General features: G+C 37.5%; 3 protein-coding genes across 4 annotated transcripts; 1 reads left to right on the top strand and 2 right to left on the bottom strand.

Annotated features, from left to right (window-relative positions):
- Window positions 1-319: 319 nt before the first annotated feature.
- Window positions 320-1,293, bottom strand: LOC122024399 (ATP synthase delta chain, chloroplastic-like). The gene has a single exon (XM_042583022.1). It carries the CDS (start codon window positions 1,260-1,262, stop codon window positions 528-530), a length of 735 nt encoding a protein of 244 aa, XP_042438956.1. The 5' UTR covers window positions 1,263-1,293; the 3' UTR covers window positions 320-527.
- A 789-nt stretch (window positions 1,294-2,082) lies between these two features.
- On the top strand, window positions 2,083-10,826 carry LOC122024397 (probable cyclic nucleotide-gated ion channel 5). The gene is made up of 8 exons (XM_042583021.1): window positions 2,083-2,236; window positions 2,940-3,091; window positions 4,817-5,393; window positions 6,833-7,045; window positions 7,868-8,169; window positions 9,377-9,488; window positions 9,606-9,842; window positions 9,922-10,826. The coding sequence occupies exons 2-8, from the start codon at window positions 3,033-3,035 to the stop codon at window positions 10,600-10,602; spliced, it is 2,181 nt and encodes a 726-aa protein (XP_042438955.1). The 5' UTR covers window positions 2,083-2,236; window positions 2,940-3,032; the 3' UTR covers window positions 10,603-10,826.
- Window positions 10,827-12,952: 2,126 nt separating this feature from the next.
- On the bottom strand, window positions 12,953-14,705 carry LOC122025762 (FCS-Like Zinc finger 6-like). Of its 2 annotated transcripts, XR_006123825.1 has the most exons (4): window positions 14,267-14,705; window positions 13,582-13,764; window positions 13,253-13,378; window positions 12,953-13,171 (listed from the first exon to the last, which is right to left on the bottom strand). XR_006123825.1 is itself a non-coding variant. In XM_042584636.1 (2 exons), the coding sequence occupies exons 1-2, from the start codon at window positions 14,605-14,607 to the stop codon at window positions 13,674-13,676; spliced, it is 432 nt and encodes a 143-aa protein (XP_042440570.1). In that variant the 5' UTR covers window positions 14,608-14,705; the 3' UTR covers window positions 13,478-13,673. The 2 variants fall into 2 exon arrangements, 1 of the variants encoding a protein (XP_042440570.1); XM_042584636.1 differs by lacking the exons at window positions 12,953-13,171; window positions 13,253-13,378 and having other exon boundaries at window positions 13,478-13,764.
- Between the last annotated feature and the right edge of the window lie 7,014 nt (window positions 14,706-21,719).

A 21,719-nucleotide genomic window follows, 5' to 3' on the forward strand; every position in this document is an offset into this window, starting at 1 on the left:
TATTTATTCTCCTTTCACTATTAAGATTTAAATCGATTAAATTATTTTCTCATTTAATTAAATCATTCCGGACGTATTGCTGCCGGTGGTGGTAGTTGTTCTGGCAAGAAGTTTAGAACAGTGCTCCGGATTTATTTGATAAGTTAATCGACTAAGCCGGACCAATATTTTAAGTCGGTCTAGATTTATTTGATAGGCGAATGGATTAAGTCGTCTCCAGAAGCCTAAACACCTAGATTAATTTTAAAAAAAAAACATATAAAATGCTATTTCAACATTCACATCAGTGATCGTATGCTTCAATCAATCAAAGAACAGATGAAGAGAACCATTACGATCATTCAACATCATATATGTTATTACCTACACAAAGTAGAAATGGGGAAGATGAATGCAAAAGGAGCAGACTCGATGAGGAATTCAGAAAGCCAGAGTTACCTGACCGCCAAAAGGCCATCTTCCACAAAGATTCAACGAAAACTTGGTGCACAAGGAACAGAAGCAGGAAGAGGATTGCCACCAGTCAATTAGAAGGTAACGGCGGAGAAATCAAGCTTCGAAGCGATCTCATCGAGCTGCTTCTTGACGCTCATGTCGACGAACTTGGACCCGGTTGCGCCGAACCGAATCGTGAATCCGGCGATGAGGGAAGGATCGAGCGCCGTCTTGATCCGCACGTTGTTGGCGCCGGTGAGCCGCTGCACCACCTTCGCGATCTGGGCGAGGTCCTGGGCCTCCAAGGTCACCACCGAAGTCACGACGGCGACCTCCGTGTTGGTGATCTTGTTGTATTGCAGCTCGAACTCCTTGATGATCTCGCTGAGGATGTCGATCCGTCGCATGTCGACGAGGATGTTGAGGAAGTTGGCGGTGTAGGGGAGGAGCTTGAGGGAGGAGGCGATCTCCTTCACTACCTCGGCTTTCCGCTCCGCCGAGATGGTGGGGTTGGAGAAGAAGGATTGGACGGCAGGGTCGACGAACGCCTTCTCCACCTTCTCGATGTCGGCGGCCGTCTGCTCGAGGGATCCGTTAGACTTCGCGGCTTCGGCGAGAGCGTTCGCGTAGCTCGAAGCGGCGGAGTCCGCCATCACGGCACCGAGGGCGCCGCCGCCGTGGCGGCGGCGGGAAGGCAGGATGATCCTAAGGCGTCGGGGGACGGTAGAGGGAAATCGTCGTAGGAAGCAGGAAACACGGACAGCGGAGGAAGAAGGGGCGGCGGCGGCGGGGCGGAGGGCGAGGGGAGAGGAGCGGAGAGCGGCCATTTCTTCGGCGAAAGCGAGAACGAAGAGACAAGAAGAGATAGAGTTATTCGGCGTTGGACGGCCAGGATGAGAGATGGATGACGATCCAACGGAAAAAAATTGAGTACCTATCAACTAGAGATTGAGTGACGGAGTGAGTCCGATGAAAGTCTTTGAGTGAGCAATAGAAGAACACGTGGCGATCCATTGGGCTTTAAATGGGCCTCCATTAAGAAAACCTGGGCCTCATCGTTACAATTTACGGAAAATCTCCCTTGAATTCATGAAATATTAAGTTTGTTCCGCTTACTTTTTTTCATTTTACGCCTTCTTATTTCCAGTTTTACTTTGACTAACGACAAGACGGATTCTTCACGGGAGCATTGGAAGATGCATATTTTTCTAGAACTTTCCTGGAACTTGCACTTCTATGCCAATTCTATCCCCTACTGCCTTTTTCTTATTTCTACTTTTTGCACGATACGCCGCTTTATAATCGGGGTATAATTGTCTTTTCATTTTACAATGGTTGTTCCGTCCAATGCTCATGTTAGTCCGAACCTAACCGGTTTAGCTCCAACTTCATTGTTACTCATGTGCGGCCGATGGTTGAACCAGTTGCAGGATGGGTGCGTTTGCGTTCCGATTAATTAGGCAATGAAACTGTCTCTAGAACAGCCATTTAAGGACGATTTGAGTCACGACAATCAACTAATCAAGTAGTGGTCACTTAGCATCGACGCCGACGTATAAATAGTAGTGTAAGTCGTGTTCTATCAACCGGTTTGGTTCAGTTTCCAGTTGTTATGAGTTGCCCGAACCGGTTCACGTGGGAAATAAATATCTGGTAGTCTTCCTACTGCTTTCCTTCGCGGTCTTCGCTTTCTCCGTTGCCGTTCGCGGTGGTTCCCAATCCACTCATCGCCGGAGGAGCCCGCGACGACTTTCATCTCTCATGAGGATCAACAATCGCCTTACTTGTCAATCCGCTTGAGGTAAGCATCCCATCTCGATCAGGGCCTTATTATGATATCCCTTTTTGCTATCAGATATTAGTGTCGATCCTTCAACTTAGGGTTAGATCTTGGATCGGGACTTAGTCTCGTTCTTTAAGTTAGTTTATTTTTTTTTATCTATGCCTTTGATTTTTTTTTCCTTGTTGTTTTGTTGTGCTGGTTGGTTTACGACCTAAATAAACATCTTTCTTGACAAGACTTTCGCTGGGTAAGTTTCATATCCTGCCATGGGATTTAGGGTCTAATATGATGGATATGTTCGTATCTGAGCTTGAAAAAAACTTCAACTTCGGCGTGCTAGTGGTCGATTTAAAATTAATATTTGGCATCATGAAACTTAGGTAAGTTTACTTGATGAACTTGATTTTTTAGTTGAACTTTAGTTGAAATGATTTTTTTTTGTGAATTTTGTAGTTCACAAAAATTTATTCTTGTATAAACTGAAGTTTCTTCTTCCCGAGGTGTTCTTGTATAAACTGTTAGAATTATTTGTGCTATAAGTTTTCACCTTTTCTGTTCGAGAATCTATCTTTAACCTACATCGTGACTGAAATATGTTAACCATGAGGCTGGTTCTCTGTGTAATTGCAACTGCATCGGAAATATTTAGAAATTCATGAATTTTGTGGCTGCTTTGTGAAATGCACTTACTGTTGATAATTGTAATTGCTGTTCTTTGTAGGAGCTATGTTTCTCTGATAGTGTTCAGCTGGTTCCTGGATTATTTCTGTGGAGGGTAGATCATATATCATTTATTAGTCTCTGTGTTTCAAATATGTTTGACGGTGGACATAAAGCTCAATATATGGACGGTCAAAGAGAAAAGTTTGTGAGGTTTGCCTATTTCTTACAAAGCATGCCAAGTCAAACTGCTTGTGTCACTCTCTCTCTCTCTCTATGTGTGTGTACAATTTTCCATTTTTACATCAAGTTCTTTAAAATTTGTAAATATATTTATCAGTTTTAAATATCACTCTATGAGATCTTGTGTATATTCATATGCCCATACACATACATATGCAATCAGGGATTGACACATATTAATTTTGATTGATTGACCACTTTACATGCTTAATCTATCAGGAACTTGAAAAATCTATACATTGGCCCACACATTTTGGAAAATTAGTTGAATTGGATGGCCCCGAAGTTAACATCTCCATTGACTTAATTGGCATTGTTATTTGAAGGTGCATTAGCAGAACTTGAACATGAAACCAACTCAGAAGCTAAAACTATTGGGAAAAGGTCCAGGTTTCAAAAAGCTGCCACCTAGGTTATTTCGACCAACCTCCACTTCGCTTAGGTGGAAGGCACTCCTCGTTAACCAGGCCATTTATGTGACAACACAGGTGACCCACGTGTTTCAGGTGGTTCAGTGGGGAAAATGGTTTTTGGGATAAAGGTTTAGTTGTTGTTGTTATTCACTTACTAAAGATAACCCTAATTTCTATCAACCTCCACCTGAACAACCTTAGGCCTTCCCCTGCATTCTCTGTAGTCTACTGATCCGCCATTTCTACACTTATGAAACTAGGTGTGTTTCATAATTTCCCTTTGATTTTTCATTGCATTTTCATTGTTCTTCTTCTCTCTTATTTCATTGTGGCCTAGTTTATTATTGTCATTATGCTATAGCTATTCCTTTCACCTTTCCACTGCATTGCTATTGCATTTCTATGAAATTTTCAAGACGTTCACTGTAACCTAGTTATCCTTTTGTGGCATTCTTTCAAGTTGAGATGCTCATGAAAAATTTTAACCAATGTATTGTAAATATTCTCTCACTTTACGCTCTATATGCCTTATGCTATATATGCCAACTATAGGAAACAATCATCAAAATTAGTTACTCGTAGACCAATAGAATATATGATATTTGTGGATGGATTCTATATGATAGGTAGACTATCTAGTTATATCTTCACTATGTATTGCTTTCTTCAATTGAAACTTATCTTGCATTTGATGTAGTCTTATTGTTTGAATAATATTTTAATGCGAACTTCCTAGGCCCTTGCCCAACCACCTCCCATTAACTGATATAGTCTTATTGTTTTAATAATATTTTAATGGCAACTGTCTAGGCCTTTGCCTGACCGCCTTCCTTTTAGAACTGCCCTATAATATCTTGGAAAAATTCAATACCTCAATCTATGTTTTTTGTATTCTTAACAGAGGATTATCCTCAAACCTTGGATGAAGTCACTGTTCATCTTCACTATATGTAGTTAAGACTTGAGATTTTAAAATTTTGACATGATTTACTTTGAAAAGTTTAACAGTGAACTTTCCATAACACCTCTGCTTTCTTATGAAATTAGAAGAGGAAACTGAACCATATTTGTGAATCTTGAACTCCTCTAAAGGTGCTCCAAATTCCATTATTCTTGTACTTCAAAAGTTGATTATGTGGAAGATATGGTAATGCATAATCTGCAATAGTGGAACTGAAGTTTTTCCAAATAGATGAAAGCATAACATGAATTGTTGAAGAAGATGAATTTTCTTTCTTTATCTATGTGCACTACATTATTAAATGCATGTTTTGATTCCTAGGCTTGAAGAGTCAAGTCCTGCGTTGTCATTTTCCTCGGATACGGATAGAAGGAATAGAGGCACATTCAATGTTGAGGGATTTGGTCAAGGATCACACACCTCATTCAAATTCATAAGGGGAGGAGTGAGAAAGGGATCTGAGGGTCTTAAGTTTCTTGGCAGGTCACTTAGATTTGGTGCTTCTAGGGAAGTTTTTCCTGAAGACCTCAAGGTTTCTGAGAAGAAGATTTTTGATCCTCAAGATAAATTTCTGATTATAATGAACAGGCTTTTTGTCATATCATGTATTCTTGCAGTAGCAGTGGATCCTTTGTTTTATTATCTTCCTATAAAAGATGAAAATTCGATATGCCTAGGAATAGATCGGAAGTTAGCTGTTGCATCTACTACCTTGCGGACGATCATTGATTGTTTCTATCTTATTCGGATGGCTCTTCAATTTCGTACTGGTTACATTGCCCCATCAACCCGAGTGTTTGGCAGAGGTGAACTTGTAATTGATCCAGCACAGATAGCAAAACATTACTTGAGAAGCAACTTCATTATTGACTTCCTGTCTGTCCTACCACTCCCACAGGTGAGTTGAACTCTTATGTAGTCATCTGGGTATTTGGTATGACCCACATCAAATTCGTTCACATTTACTATGGGAAAATATTATTCTAAATTGACTTTTTTATTTTTTTGTATGTTAAATTGAGGAGATGTGTTGTATGATACCTCATACTCAATCATGTCTCTTCAGAGTGACACTTAAGGTTTCTTTATTTTGATAATTACTCAAGAGAACATGCCAATTAAAGATTTTTTTAGACTATTATTTTCTCTCTTCAGCTTTCTGTTAGCCAAATTTCTCATGTCCATATTAATGGAATTATCATTTTTCACATTTGCCTATAACATGAGTTACTGCTATTTGGTCTTGGCTACATAGTAAGCCAAATTGTTATGGTTAGATCAGAAAATCTGAAGTTATATAGCATGTAGAATCATGTGAATCCGTGACACAATTCAATGCTACCGGTACTCAAGAGGTGATTTGATGTCTGTTTATTTGAATGAGAGTGGATATACTACTGTTTTGTAAAAGCCTGTGAGCTAAATACATTATTTTTTCTTTTTGTTATGTTGGGATTAGAAATATAGATGCGCTGTATAGATCTCTAATAGTGCTGGCAACTTAAGATTGAGGCGGAAGTGTTCTATCTAACACTGTTAATGACAGTTGTCAGCAAGCTAGTAATCATGGATATTGCTTGTTCTTGGTTATATATTGATCCTGTATAACCATAATAAATGGACATGACCCATTCAAAACATTGAGTAGAGATAGAAGCCTTTAAAGCTTGCTCCTCTGAAGTTGAACTTCGGTTCATCTTCTGTTCATGGACCAGCAAGGAGCTCTGTAGTATCAGAGCAGAAAAGGCAGCAGCTTTCATCTTGCTGCAGCAAGACTCAATGGCATCTGAAAACAATTTTGTGCAACCTGCGATTCCATGTTTTGACGGTCACTATGACCATTGGAGTATGCTAATGGAGATTTTCTACGGTCAAAAGAGTATTGGTCAATCGTTGAATCAGGAATTCAAGCACCAGCAACAGATGCAGTCTTGACTGATGTCCAGAAAATAGAGTTGGAAGGGAGAAAGCTCAAAGACTTGAAGGCAAAAAAAATTATCTTTTCCAGGCAATTGATCGTCCCATCTTGGAAACAATTCTTAGCAAAGAAACTTCTAAAGATATTTGGGATTCCATTTCATCAATTAGAGATGAAATATACATCTTAAGAAATCGCTTGGCTTGAAAGATGTAAATTTCAAGCTTGAAATTGCATCTCTACAAAACATTGATGCAAGGCTTGGCTTGCAGTGCAATTCCTCTAGGCTAGTAAACCATAATATTTACATTCATGGTAATTGTGTATTTGATGGCTTTCCTGGCTTGTCTTGTTTTTATACTGGCAGTCTGTGGTATTTATAACTTGACTTCGTCTAAACCCTCAATTAATAAATGCAGATTGTAGTTTGGAGGTTTCTTCATAGAAATAAAGGATCAGATGTACTGGCTACAAAAAATGCGTTGTTTGTTATTGTTCTGCTTCAGTATATCCCTAGATTATTCCGCATTATTCCTTTAACATCAGAGTTGAAAAGGACTGCTGGTGTCTTTGCTGAAACTGCTTGGGCTGGTGCTGCATATTATTTATTGTGGTTCATGCTAGCTTGCCATGTAAGTGGTTACTTTCTATGGTTTACCTACTTGATTTACATCTTTTACATTCTTGTTTTTCTGTAGATTAACTAAGATCTCCTTCCGACAATGGTACCAGAAGAAACTTACAATAATGGAACTTTTCCCGTGTTCTATGATTTTGCATGCTTAACCTGATGGACTTTGCAAGTTTCATTGGTTGGTTGATTATTAATCAACTATTCCTTGAAACAAATTAATAAATGAGTTTATGGTATTAGGTTGAGATCTCACTTGATGCTCTCAATTTGTTTTTTATATGGGTGGTTGATCTTGAGATTTCTAATTGCAGTTAAGTAAATCAATTGTTGTTGACTATCAGCCAGTTTCAGATAGTTCATCTTTTTCCCATCTGGATCACTAACTTTCAAATTGGTTCCTGTGAATCCTTCCATTAAATTTATTACAATTATGAGTAACAAACAAGTGGTGTTGGTAATGATTAAATACTCACATCATGTTCCTAGTAGCATAATTACCCACACATACATGCCACATTCATGAAAAAATAATCACTCGTGAGGTTGCTAATAAAAGGGCAGTCTGATGCACAAAACTCTACCAATGTGGGTCTCAGAGAATGGTCTATTGTACATAGTTTTATCCTGTTTTGCAAGAAGTTGTTTCTGCGACTCAAACCTTCACATGGCTGTTAATATAATAGGATATTATGCTAATTAGGGATAACAGCTAGTAAAGTACCTAAAAAAAACCAAATGATTGTCTACTTGAATGAAAAAATGGAATTTTCTCAAAAATCTTATGCAAAATATTATATGAAGAACAAATGATGTTGTCCAGGTTGTTGGTTCTTTCTGGTACTTGTTGTCTGTTGAGCGAGAAGATGATTGTTGGCAGTCAGCTTGTAAGCAACAGAATGACACGTGCATCACAAATTACTTATATTGTGGCAATGAAGATCTTGATGGTTTTCTCAAGTGGAATGCCAGCTTTATTCTGGAGCGATGTAATGCTGATGATAGCAATAATGCTTTTTTCCAATTTGGAATCTATGAGCAGGCTTTGACTTCGGGTATTGTGGCATCTAACCATTTCATTTCCAAAATTGCTTACTGCTTCTGGTGGGGATTGCAGAATGTAAGGTACTAGTCCTACTTCTCATCATCGTTTCAGTAGAATAGTATGTATTATTTTTGTTTTTGTCATGATTCTTATTTCTTAGTTTGTTAGCTAGCTTGTATTGTCTATGCTAACTAAAGGTTGAAACTCTTCCACCGTTTGTTGACTATTATGTATGATCAATGAATTTAACTTCAAGTAGTTTGAATATGGTTGCTGCACTTGCCGTGTTCAGGCATATAATCAAGTGAACCTTAACACTATGACAGCTAAGGCAACCTTAAACGGGTGAAACCAGGACTTTTACTATTTTAAACTTTTTGTATTCTCCAGTGATCGGGCCTGATCTTCTCCCGTTAGAGATATTTCAATTCAACCGGACTGATCTGGTCAGGTCTACTTATTATAGTTGAACGCAAAAAACAAAATTATTTTTATATAGTTGGAGATTTTATAAAGGTGCTTACAGGCGTGTTAGAATTTTTTTATTGGCATAATATTAGAGACCTGGGAATCAATCTGTGTCCATGATGAGTTATTTTATCGAATGGAGAACTTTTTATCCAATGGTTTCTATGTGACAATTTCCTTTTTATTGTTTGTTATATCATGGATGTGCTTAGTTATTCTTGTGACAAGCTAAATAACGAAAGGTTGCCATATGCGTTATTTCTGCCCAAAATTTAATCCATCAACAATTGACGTAGCTGACTTTGTTTGAACCATTTTCTTCCTATTAGATATCATTTTATCTATTAATAATTCTATGAAGTCCTCTCCAGCCAACTTTGAATTCTCATTAATGATTTAATGAATCGAAACTATGTGGGTGCTTGTGCTCATTCACTTCTATGCAGAAACAGTTGAGACCTAGAAGCAACATCGCTTGGGCATTTACCAAATATTTCATCTGCTGTGCCTTTCTATGTATAAGAATTTTTCGTTGCTATCTACGCTGATAGGAAAACTTACCCATTGATATAGTTCATTTTAAATCATTCGCTAATGAGGTTAAGTTCATGGTAGTAGCCTTGTAAACTTCAGTTGAATGTTTTGCAATCTCCAATGTGAGATCAATTCGAGAGGTAGGTCATATTCAATATTTTGTATGGGAAGGTTCTAAGTTAAGGCAGTGTGGAGCAAAAAGAAAGATATTAAGGACTTGGCATCTGTAACTTACCCCGAAAGCTGCTGCATTGACTAATGAACTTTTCAAATTATGTGGAACAGTACGCTAGGCCAAGGGCTGCAAACGAGCACTTATCTCGGGGAGGTGATCTTCTCAATCATCATCGCTGTTCTTGGACTTGTACTGTTTGCCCTCCTTATTGGTAATATGCAGGTACTGCCAGTGGCCTCGATTTTCCGTTTGTCATCATAAGTCACAACCATTAGCTATTGGCAAGGATCTTGTGATACAGTGGGGTTGACTTATCAAATACTGTTATTATTCTTCCAGACATATCTTCAATCGATGACGATACGGCTTGAAGAGATGCGAGTTAAGAGGCGTGACTCAGAACAGTGGATGCATCACCGTATGCTACCACCAGACCTCAGACAGCGTGTCCGTCGATATGATCAGTACAAGTGGTTGGAGACGAGAGGTGTGGATGAAGAAGGTTTGGTTCAGAGCCTTCCCAAGGATCTTCGGCGGGATATCAAGCGTCATCTTTGTTTAGCGTTGGTTAGGAGGGTAGGCTTCTCTGTCTGTTCATCATTACTTGCTTGTCATCAGATAATCAACATCTATAACTGACTCATCTTATGTGCAGGTTCCTTTATTTGAGAAGTTGGACGAGCGTTTGCTAGATGCAATTTGTGAAGGACTCAAACCTAGTCTGTACACAGAGAACACATACATTCTGAGAGAGGGGGATCCTGTGGACGAAATGCTCTTCATCATTCGTGGGAGCTTGGAGAGCATAACTACTGATGGAGGAAGAAGCGGGTTCTTCAACCGAACTCTTCTTCAAGAGCGTGATTTCTGCGGTGAGGAGCTCTTGACCTGGGCACTAGATCCAAAGTCCGGTGGCAACCTACCAACTTCCACGAGGACCGTGAGAGCACTGAATGAAGTTGAAACATTCTCACTGAATGCTGATGAACTCAAGTTCGTGGCGAGCCAGTTCAGACGTCTCCACAGCCGGCAAGTCCAGCATACATTTCGATTCTACTCACAGCAATGGAGGATGTGGGCAGCTTGCTTCATCCAAGCCGCGTGGAGACGCTATGTCAAGCGGAAGATGGCCGAGCTTATGCAGAAGGAAGAAGAAGAAAGACGGAGAAATAACTTGGTGAAAGGCACCACAAGCCTTGGTGCGGCTATCTACGCATCGAGATTCGCTGCCAACGCAATGCGAGGTGTTCATCGGCTTCGGAACAGGAGGGCCCTTGGATTGGTGAGGTTGCAAAAACCACCCGAGCCTGATTTCACTGCAGAAGGCGCCGATTGAATCCAATTCCCTGTCAGAGATGTGTGCACGAGGTAATTCTATATTCACTTAGCTTATAAGGGATTGATAACTCTGCCTGATTTTCCAAGTATTTGTGTTTCATATTTAGAATGATAAAGTAGTATACAAGTGTGCCTAGACTAGAGATGTGATGATTGATTCATTAGCTTCAGGTTTAATTGTAAATCATCTATTAATATTACAAATCCACAATCCAACACTAACTAGCAAAACTTGCCAGGAGAGGTTGAATTCTTCACTATCAAGTATTTAGCTTTCGACCCGTATAACCTACGGCCGTGAGGTGTTTAATCTTATCGCTCCTGTTTCAAATGATCGATAATTATCTAGTAGTTTAGACTAGCTATTCAGCTAATGACTTGCCAGTTTAGAAAAAGTGATGGAGCACTTTGCCTAAACCCTCATAGGAATGAATACAGAATACTATGGAAATAGAAAACAAGACATTTCCCCAAACAATATTTAGATAATATTTTATATTAATTTATATCAAGGTTCGCTTAGATTTCCACCCAATTCTTTAGAGCATGAGAATAAGTTGTCAAAATTATAAAATTGATAATTTTTTTATCCAATATTTAATAATTTATAGCAATGTAGTGCCAAAATTAAGCTAGAAGATATTAGTGCACTTATCATATCAAAATTAGAATGAAAATAAGTTGTTTAAAGTCTATTAGTATTTTTTTAGTTATTTCATCAAAAAAATATAATATTTTTTATAAAAAAATTTAACCAGTGGTTATGTGCATAATTTTTTGTACACTAAATGTAATTGATTGAGTTTGTCAATGCCAGTGTGTTTGTTCATGGAGTTTGGTCAGCGTTACTTGTGGACCAAATTTACTACTGATGATGATGTTTGGTAGATCAGGGTCATTCAATATCGACACGGCTTAATTTTCAATCGAAGTTTGAGTTGTTGAGAACCTAAATTTGTTTGAAATGTGTTCAGATTAATAAGGCTGGAGGCATAGTTTGTAAAATCGCGATCCAGATCGTAGGATCGTACGATCCTACGATCCGGAAACCCAAAATCGATCCAGGATTGTGTAAAATCGCTTTTTGTAGTAGGATCGGTAGGATCGGAACATAATCGGAGCGGAATCGGACCAAGATCGGTGGAAACTTTGAGAGCTCATAATTTTTTACTCGGATTGAATCACGGGCTTATAATATATCAAATCAAAGCTCGTTCAGAGATCTTTAATAAATTTCAAAATTTATCCTTAGTCACCCTATTTCAAACTCAAAAAATATCATTTAAATCCTTTTTGGATGTCTAGAAAATTTTATCTTTTTTTCATCTTATTAGGGTTTTAAATTATTTAAACATATGTTTAATTATTTTTGAGTTAGTTTTTTATCAATAATATTCTGTCATTTCTTTTCCTCAAACTAATGAGTTTTTGGATGTCTATTGTCTAGTATTGTGTGGCATCAATCAGTCTTTAGAAGATTATTTTCGGCGTTAATATTTGAATCAAAAAATTCAATAGTTTTTTGTTATATACGTTATGACCTTTAAATTGAATTATCTTATAAACTAAAGAAATATTTTTGACATTGAATGTGTTATTATTATTGTGTTAATAGAGATTTTTTATTCTTTTATTTTATGATATGAAAATATAAATATTATTACTATGCGAGAATGATAGTTGAATTCTAAATTAATTTAAATTTATATAATGTAATTTTAGGTGTTGAGTGTAAATGATTGCATATATATATATATATATATATATATATATATATATATATATATATAAATGAGTTTTTTAGGTATTTTTTAATTATTAATCATGTATGATTAGATTTTAAAGATTTTTTGGTAAGATCGTACAATTCTACAATCTAATACCTAAATCGATTTTGCGTAGAATCACGATTCTACAAATTATGACGGGAGGTTAACATGTGGCTCATAAGCAAGCAAATTAACATTAACAGAACTACAAACAATGATTTAACCTCAAGAGAGCTAAGAGATCACTTAGAAGCATTCACCGAGAAGAAAATATCCTTCTTTCATCTGCGTCTTGGATAAATTCTTAGGAAAAAGAATCTCCTCAGATAAGCTTACATCCAGCGAGTCTATCACTCAATAATATGATCTCAAACCCTTGAAGCATGATGACCTTTACACTCACGATAACATTATAGGCTTCACCTACACACTTAGTCTGTACATAACAAACTAGCTAGTGAACATATTACTTTTAAATCTTTGGAGCTAAAAAATGTCAAATTGCTCAATTATCCTCATCCAACAATGATAATTACCTACAAGTGTCTAATAACTATTCTCAGATACTAAAATCATCTGTTGAAAAAATCTTAATTAAGTTGTAAAAATTTCAGTGCTTTGAAGAAACTGTCCTAAAGTAACACAAGCAATCTTCATTCAATTATCGAGGAAAATGCAATGGCTTCCTCGTCTACTAGAGTCTGATGTAAACAAGAGAAGGGAAGCAATGATCACTGTCACTAGCCTGAAAGATGTTTAGTAGGATTCATCAATCTAAATCACCATGACAAGCATGACCTGAAAGAGAATGAATCCTTTTGATCACATAAGAAACTGTTTGTGTAAAACTATTAAGCATCCAAAGCTCAATTCTATCACCTTGTTTCAAGCTTCAAGATGGGGCCCAGGATGTGCAAGCTGACACTGATCTCACCATTAGATTCTTTGTTCTCCACTGGGAATTAGTGATGATGAAAAAAAGGAGAAGCACGCATCTCATGAATGCTGAAAACATCCAAAAACAAGTAATGCAAAAGTTGCATCAACGCACGTTCCATCAATCAATTACTTTGGAGGTCAGTCGAAAGATCATGATCACTTATCTTAGACAGCTCTAAAGTTGAGTGATAGCACCCCATTTCATTCAAAGAGAACTAATTTACAGGGAACAAAAGAATCTAAAAGACTAATTGAGGGAGATACATTACTTTCACATAGGCACCAAGAGAAGTTGAAAAACATAGTAGAATTCATGGATGACATCCATTTGGTTGAAAGCAGCGCAAGAAGCAGTCCCTCTTCAACTACTATTCAAGAGGCATCTCTCTTTCTGCTCATCTAAGTTGATGTGCTGCTGACGGCATTCGAGGCTGCAAAAGGCAATCTCACCCCTGCAAAATGAAGAGAGTTCTGAAGAACACAAACGAGTAACCAAGCAAATATTTCTGTGATAGAAGATCTTACAGCATCAAGATTTATGAGAAATTCATTGGATATTTTCCAGATCATTAGTATTGATAACAGAAACTGATAAGATTTGGAAAATACAGAATTTTACAAGTTTTGATTCAACAAAAGAAATCTAACAAACCATGGAAGTAGATGACTGGCGTATCCCCATAAATGTAACATGGGAAGTAAAGTTGGTTGGAACAAGCATGGAGAATTAGGGTGTTGCACAAGAATTCAGTGGAGATTTCAAGTTTTGGTTGAGTGCAAAATGAAAGAAGTGAAATCATGAGTTCAGACTGCGAGAAATGGGGGTGGAACAGTTATTAGCTCTGAGGGTGAGCCCTCAAAAGTTATCTTTGATCCAGAAATCTTAGAGTAAAGCAAAAAAGAGAAAATGGATGGAGCTTTTCGTGTGAAAATCGGAGGAGAGTAATCAAATACCGGTACATGAAGGCATCCCTGCCGGGCCCTAGTCGCCGGTTGCATAGCCTGCAGGCCATCAAGAATCCCGCCGCCTCAGGCGACACGAACAGCTCCCTCCTCTGCACGCCGCCGCGGGGCGAGAGCATGGACCCCATGAACCTAGCCGCGCGCCAGTCCATCCCGACTCCGGCGATCGATCCCTGCATCACTCCTAGATGCGGATCAATGGCTTTGCCTCCTATCGATCTTTCCGGATCCGGCAGCTGAGGGAGCTCGATGTCCAAGAGGACGCCGGCCGGGAACTCCGTGGAGCTAGTGGTCCGCCGAATCGGAGGCCTTGGACGATTCCCCAGTAACATCGTTGCCTCCGGAAGTGGAGGAAGGCGCGACGAGGTGGCGGCGGCGGCAACGGCGGCGGAGGGATCGCCGAGAAGGAGAGTGAGCTGAAGAGAGAAGACGAGGTGGGAGATCAAATAAGAGAGATGAATAGATCTGGACCGTTCAATTTCGATCAGCCTTCATAAATGAGAAGGCTGATAAATTTAAATAATATAACAAATTTAAATGGATTTTCGGGGGAAAAAAACAAAAATGCCCCTCTATTTTTTACTTTTTATCACCAATAATTATCTCGTATTAAAATATATATATATACTCTAAAAGAGAGATTCATCTTTGTCAAAAAAATATTCCCATACTCTTTTTGCAATTTTAATTACAGTTACTGTAATTTATAACAAAATTAATTCAATATTGATAGTTAAAACTAACTTAATATTAATTTAAATTATTTAAATTTGGTTAAAATTGTTTTAATTTAATTAAAATTGCTCATATATGGTTGTACAATATTAATGTGTCAATTTTGGCCCGGATTTGCACTGAACCAAGTTAACTCGTGTGCGAGTGCGACCTGCGCACACGAATGCCGGACCGGTCGAGGTAAAATTCGCCTAAGTGGAACAACCAACATTTGCAAAAGGGTTACGCACACAACATAGCAAAGACTCTCCATTTTCTTCCTCCTCCTTTGTCGTGCAGCTCCTGCTCGGCGAAGTGCTCGTGATAGCAATCGGATGCCACTCAGTTCGTCGTGACCACCAGTGCTTGGTCAGATTCACGGTCTACCGTTGTATCATGGGAAATAGACGACCCTTGTAAGCCTCGAAGCACATCCGGAGGTGGGCGAATCTGTTTCAAGGAAACTGCGACTCTCGCAGGCCTCGGTCAGTTTTCCTGGTCAGCCAGTCTCCTCGCCCGATCTGTCTTTTGCCAGATCAAGTGCAGATCTGGTCTGGCGCTCTGCAAACCTGCTCTACCGCTCTGGTCTTCCGCTCTGCAGACCTGCCCTGCTGCTCTGGTCTTCCGCACTGCAGCTCTAGTCTGCCGCTCTGCAGACCTGCCCTACTACTCTGGTCTTCCGCACTGCAGCTCTGGTCTGCCGCTTTGCAGACCTGCCCTGCTGCTCTGATCTTCCGCACTGCAGCTCTGGTCTGTCGCTCTACTGAACCAAATTGACTCGTGTGTGAGCGCGACCTGCGCACACGAATGCCGGACCGGTCGGGACAAAATTCGCCCAAGTGGAACAACCAATATTTGCAAAAGGGTTACGCACACAATATAGCAAAGACTCTCCATTTTCTTCCTCCTCCTCTGTCGTGTAGCTCCTGCTCGGCGGAGTGCCCGTGATAGCAATCGGGTGTCACTCAGTTCGCCGTGACCACCAGTGCTTGGTCAGATTCACGGTCTACCGTTGTATCCTGGGAAATAGACGACCCTTGTAAGCCTCGAAGCACATCCGGAGGTGGGCGAATCTGTTTCAAGGAAACTGCGACTCTCGCTGGCCTCGGTCAGTTTTCCTGGTCAGCCAGTCTCCTCGCCCGATTTGTCTTTTGCCAGATCAAGTGCAGATCTGGTCTGGCGCTCTGCAGACCTGCTCTACCGCTTTGGTCTTCCGCTCTGCAGACCTGCCCTGCTGCTCTGGTCTTCCGCACTGCCGCTCTGCAGACCTGCCCTGCTGCTCTCGTCTTCCGCACTGCAGCTCTGGTCTGCCGCTCTGTAGACCTGCCCTGCTGCTCTGGTCTTCCGCACTACAGCTCTGGTCTGCCACTCTACATACCTGCCCTGCTGCCCTGGTCTTTCGCTCTGCACTTTACAGAAACCAGCCCCTGCTGGCAGCCTGAGATTATCCGCTTAGGTCATTTCGACTATAAGTTGACTTTAATTCAGTGTAGCTTAAATTCAACTAATACCCATAATCTCCGGCATTAGATTGTTTGTGTCCAACAGAGATGACTATTTCTCTTGATGAAAAAGGTCTTGAAATTGAAGGGATAGATGGAATTAAAAAACCTCTTCTACTTGGTCCTATGGATAGATATGTGTCGATAATTACTTCAAAAATGCAAGCACTAGTGGGAGTAAAGTACATGCTCTAGTGGGAGTAAAGTGCTTCGTCAAAAAAATATAAATGAGGTTATTTTCAAAAGAGAGAACTCAACAAGTTCAACAATATGTTGGGAGATGAGTTTATGAAAATGGAATCTCATTCAATGCTGTTGATAATGATAGCTTCAAGCAACTAATTGAGGCGGTGAGTCAATTTAGACCAGAATTTAAGCCTCTAACTCAATATCAACTTAGGGAGCCACTGTTGAAAGAACAAGGCAACTGCTAAAGAAATATGAAGAAGAATGGGCAAAGAATGAGTGTTTGATCATGACAGATGCATGGAGTGATAGAAAATAGAAGAATCATCTTAAATATGTGTGTTAATTGCAAGCTGAGTACTAAATTTTTAGAGTGTAAGGAGACTTCAAATGAGACACATACAGCTGAACTTATTTTTGAGTATGTTGACAAGTGTGTTTAACAAGTAGGAGCTCAGAATATTGTTAAGATTGTAATAGACAATGCCATCAATAATATGGATGCAGCAAAATTGCCAAGAGAAAAGTGACTTGGGATCTTTTGGAGTTCATGTGCAACTCATACGGTTAATCTTATGCTTGAAAGTATTGGCAAGCTTCCACGATATAAAAAGTTATTGTGTTAGTATTAGCCCTAGTACCAATTATGAGATGATTGTAAAGGGCTCATTTTGTATCCTATATCATTATTAATAAAAGGCAAAGTTGATTATTCTATTTATTTCAGTTCAGTGTCAATTGAATAAGTATAATAATGTCCTTGGGTAGTAGGTTCTTATATATAGTATATCAATTGGTTGAATTGATAGTGAGATATTGTAGATATACATAGAACACTACTCTTAACTATTCCTAGTCGAGCATTAATATACAAGGACAATATTAATGCGTTAAGACTAGCATGTAGGTCAACGGATGACTTAATCTCACAAGTCATGGATATGAGATATCAGGTTAACACATGGGTATATATTAGAGAATATATACTGAATGATCCGCTATGAGAATGTTTCATGGATCGTTATATGAGTGTCATAAACATTCTCATGTTACTATTGGTATGAATAGTCCTTAAACCTGAAGTCACTACGATTCTCTACATAAGGAGTTGTGTACTTTGGTATCGGTAAACATCACCTGTAATAAGGTGAGCAATAAAGTCGATCACTGGGTATGCAATGAATTATGCGGAGGGATGTGAGTGATGTAGATGAGATCTATCCCTTCCATATGACAGAAGCGATATCTGTAGGCCCCTTGATTAGTAGGACACAAGAAAGCATGGTCATGCGCAAATGAGTCAATATGAGATATTGAGTTTATTTGATTGAGTGTGTCTACTTAGCTAGAGATCAAGAAACACAAAGATTGATAAGAGGATGACACGGTCTATGCCTCATCGATCAATCTAGATATCAAGGATAGAGTGACCAAGTCATACAAGATAATAGTCACGGATAGGTTAGGTCGGATCTCGACTTTCTCGTCACTTGGGTAGCAATGATGTCTTGCTATATGTCACTCATTGCTTATGTATCTAAATGTTGATTTGGGTATATTGCCAACATTATGAGAACCTATTGGGTCACACACAAAGAACAAATAGATTTGGAGATGTGTTCATATGATGAATCATTGGATTAAGTCTAATCCAAATTGGATTTATTGAGTTAGACTCAATTGGATCAAGTCCAATTCAAACTAGACTTGAGGAAGTTAATTCAAATTAATGAAATAGTGATTCATTGAATTTGAATTGCATGAGAATTAATTGAGTAAGACTCGATTGAATTAGACTTGAGTTAGACTTAAGTGAGTGAGACTTGAGTTAGACTCAAGTGAGTTATACTTGAGTTAGACTTAAGTGAGGATAAATGAGAAGACATTCATTGATTTTTCAAAATTCAATGAATCATTATATTCAATTTTTGAAATTGAATGAAAAATGAGGAGTTTCAAAATGACCTTTAATGGAGAGGGAATACTCTTTAAAGCTCATTAATGGAATTAATGACATTAAGTGTTTTCATTGGATGAAAAATACTTAAGTCATTTTACTCTCATTTTTCCTTACTTTTCATTATTCTTCCTCTTCTTCTTCCTCTCTTGGCCGAAATCACTCTTGGTTGCTAGCACAACATAAGTGTTTTTCTTCTCCATCTTTGTGAGTTTGTGAGACAAACGGAGGAATACTTGTTCGTGTGGATATCGAAAGAAGCACGGACGCTTGATCGTGTTGAGATCCGAGCTGTCGGGAGATCGTGTGCACACTACTAAGGTATCTTTATCATGTTTTTAGATATAAACTTAGTATATAATTTTGTTTCTCTTTGCATGGATCTTCTGGAGGAAATATGTTTTTCCGCTGCGCGTTTACGTGTTTAGCAACATATTTCCTTACATATTGAGCAAGCCAAGTCTTTTACAATTTTCGTCCATGCTCACCATAAGATTTTGTCATTGATGAGAAGTTTCATGAAGAAGAGAAACATAGTCCAACCAGGAGTTACCAGGTTTGCATCAAATTTCCTCACATTGCAAAGTTTAATTAAAAACAAAGCTAGTTTAAGAGTCATGTTTACAAGTGATATGCAAGAGAAATGTAAATGGTCAAAAACAAACAAAGGAAAATTGACTTACTTTACAGTGATGAGCATGAGTTTTTAAAATGGTGTGATACTTTGTTTAAAAATATTTACTCCTTTAGTAAGAGTTCTTTAATTGGTAGATGGAGATAAAAAGTCATCGATGGAGTTTCTATATGGGGAGCTTCTTCAAGCTAAAGAAAACATCAACATGATTCTGAACAATGTGGAATCAAATTATTAGTCTATCATAATCATTATTAGTTAAAAATGAAGGACAAACTTGATGCATCATTGCGTACCACTGCCTTTTCATTGAATCCGTATTTTTACTATAAAGATAATTTTATTGCTCTTTATGAGGATGTCGTGAAGGAGATTTTTGAATGCATGAAAATTTTGCATGCTAATTAGTTAGATCTATAGGATACAATTATTAATAAGGAATTTGCAAAATATAGAGATAAGACTGAGTTATTTGGAAAAGCATTGGCAGCAAAAGCATGTGAAAAAATGATGATACATTTGATTTATGTGCATGGTGTACATACGGTGCTCATACACCCAACTTGCTAAAGGTGTCATTGAGGATACTTTCATTAACTATAAGTTCATCTGGGTGTGAAAGAAATTAGAGTATATTTGAAATAGTAAATTTTAAACTTTCAGTCTTTAATTAAAGTAGCTATAATTTTAAAGTTTATATTCATGTACTAACTATAATATTTACTTTATCTTTTTCCTTTAAATTCATACAAAGAAAAGAAATATGTTGGATGTCAACATGTTGAACAATTTAATATTTATCCAATTTAATGGTAGATTGTTGAACAAACAAAAAAGAGAGAGAAAAAAAAAAGAAATGTCGATGTCCTTCTTGCAAAAGATGCTTCAAATGCACAAGGCTGGATTGTGGATGATGGGGAAGATGATAAAGTTGAACTAGGTTCCGGCCTTACTTGGCAAATGGTTGATAAAGCAAGTGGATCAAATGAAAATCTACAACCCCGAAGAAACTCTAGAGTGAGAGAATTTCATGAAGATAATTTTACATCCAAAGAAGAAGAGGAGGATCATAATAATAATATTGAGTTTGTGTCGGATGAAGAACAAGTTATTGAAAATTATGGAGAAGAAGAAGTAGAATAAATATAAGTTAATGAGATATTATTAGTTGTGTAATTTTGAACTCATTTTGTTAATGCATGACTTATGTTATTCAACAATTATATTTTGCTTAGTGGTTCACAATGATGTAATCTTGAATTGAACTCTTGCTACTATTTTCTAATGTTTTCCACCACTAAAGTTATTTTAGCTTATAGCAAGGTTTTAAAATTCGAGTTGGATAAATGTTTTACTGTTTACCACATGATTATGATGATTTAATGTATGGTCTATTGTTCAACTATTTTTTTTCTCGTATTTATCGAGTCTATTATATTTTCTTTGCACAAAATTGTTAGTTTTCTTTTCTAATTTTCTATTTTTTGGTATTGGAAAGTATACATTTATTTCAGCATACATAATTAGATCTCCATTGCTATTAAATTGTTCAAGACAATATTTAGATTATACATATGACATTGTCTACAATCCACATAAATCAAGGCATACCGAGGAATTCGGCTAGCGGTGTCTAGTCCCCACCTAGGTGCTAGGTGCTGCTTTTCTGCCGGACTAGCACTTAACGAATTTTAAAACCTTGAGTATGAGTAAACATTATTGTTAAAATCATGATCCTGTTTATAGGATTGCACAATCCTACGATTTGGAACACCGAATCATTCTTAGATCTTGCATGATCATTTTTTACAATAGAATCAAAGTAGGATTGATGGGATCGTAGTAAGATCAAAATAGGACTAGTATAAACTTTGAAAGAACATAGCTTTTGACTCGGATAGAAGCCCAAGACTTATAATATATCAAATTTAAATATATTCAAAGATTTATAATTGACTATCAGGAGAAACTCGTTACGCTCAATTTCAAATCTAAAAAATATTGTTCAAAATTTTTTTTGGAAGTCTAGAAGAATTTTAGTGATTTTTAAAATTATTTTTGAGCTATTTTATAATTTATGTTATTTTTGTATGTAGTATCTAAAAAATATTATTCAAAACTTTTTTTGGAAGTCTAGAAGAATTTTAGTGATTTTTAAAATTATTTTTGAGCTATTTTATAATTTATGTTATTTTTGTATGTAGTATCTAAAAAAATATTATTCAAAACTTTTTTTTGGAAGTCTAGAAGATTTTTAGTGATTTTTAAAATTATTTTTGAGCTATTTTATAATTTATGTTATTTTTGTATGTAGTAGAATTAGGATTAAAGTTATGAGATTATTTAACTATTTATTTAGTTATTTTTAATTAGTTTTTATCAATAATATTCAAAACAATTGAATGCGATTATTATTAGTGTGCTGGTAGAAATTTTATATATATTTTTATT

This window comes from Zingiber officinale, chromosome 9B (assembly GCF_018446385.1).
Source record: "Zingiber officinale cultivar Zhangliang chromosome 9B, Zo_v1.1, whole genome shotgun sequence".
Lineage (NCBI taxonomy): Eukaryota > Viridiplantae > Streptophyta > Magnoliopsida > Zingiberales > Zingiberaceae > Zingiber > Zingiber officinale.

Coding starts and splice junctions, on each gene's coding strand:
- LOC122024399 (XM_042583022.1), bottom strand. CDS start 1,262: ATGGCCGCTCTCCGCTCCTCTCCCCTCGCCCTCCGCCCCGCCGCCGCC.
- LOC122025762 (XM_042584636.1), bottom strand. CDS start 14,607: ATGTTACTGGGGAATCGTCCAAGGCCTCCGATTCGGCGGACCACTAGC. Junction 13,765..14,266: donor AGGGATGCCTTCATGTACCG/GTATTTGATTAC, acceptor TTCATTTTGCAG/GGGTGAGATTGCCTTTTGCA.
- LOC122024397 (XM_042583021.1), top strand. CDS start 3,033: ATGTTTGACGGTGGACATAAAGCTCAATATATGGACGGTCAAAGAGAA. Junction 5,394..6,832: donor CTGTCCTACCACTCCCACAG/GTGAGTTGAACT, acceptor TAATAAATGCAG/ATTGTAGTTTGGAGGTTTCT. Junction 7,046..7,867: donor GGTTCATGCTAGCTTGCCAT/GTAAGTGGTTAC, acceptor GATGTTGTCCAG/GTTGTTGGTTCTTTCTGGTA.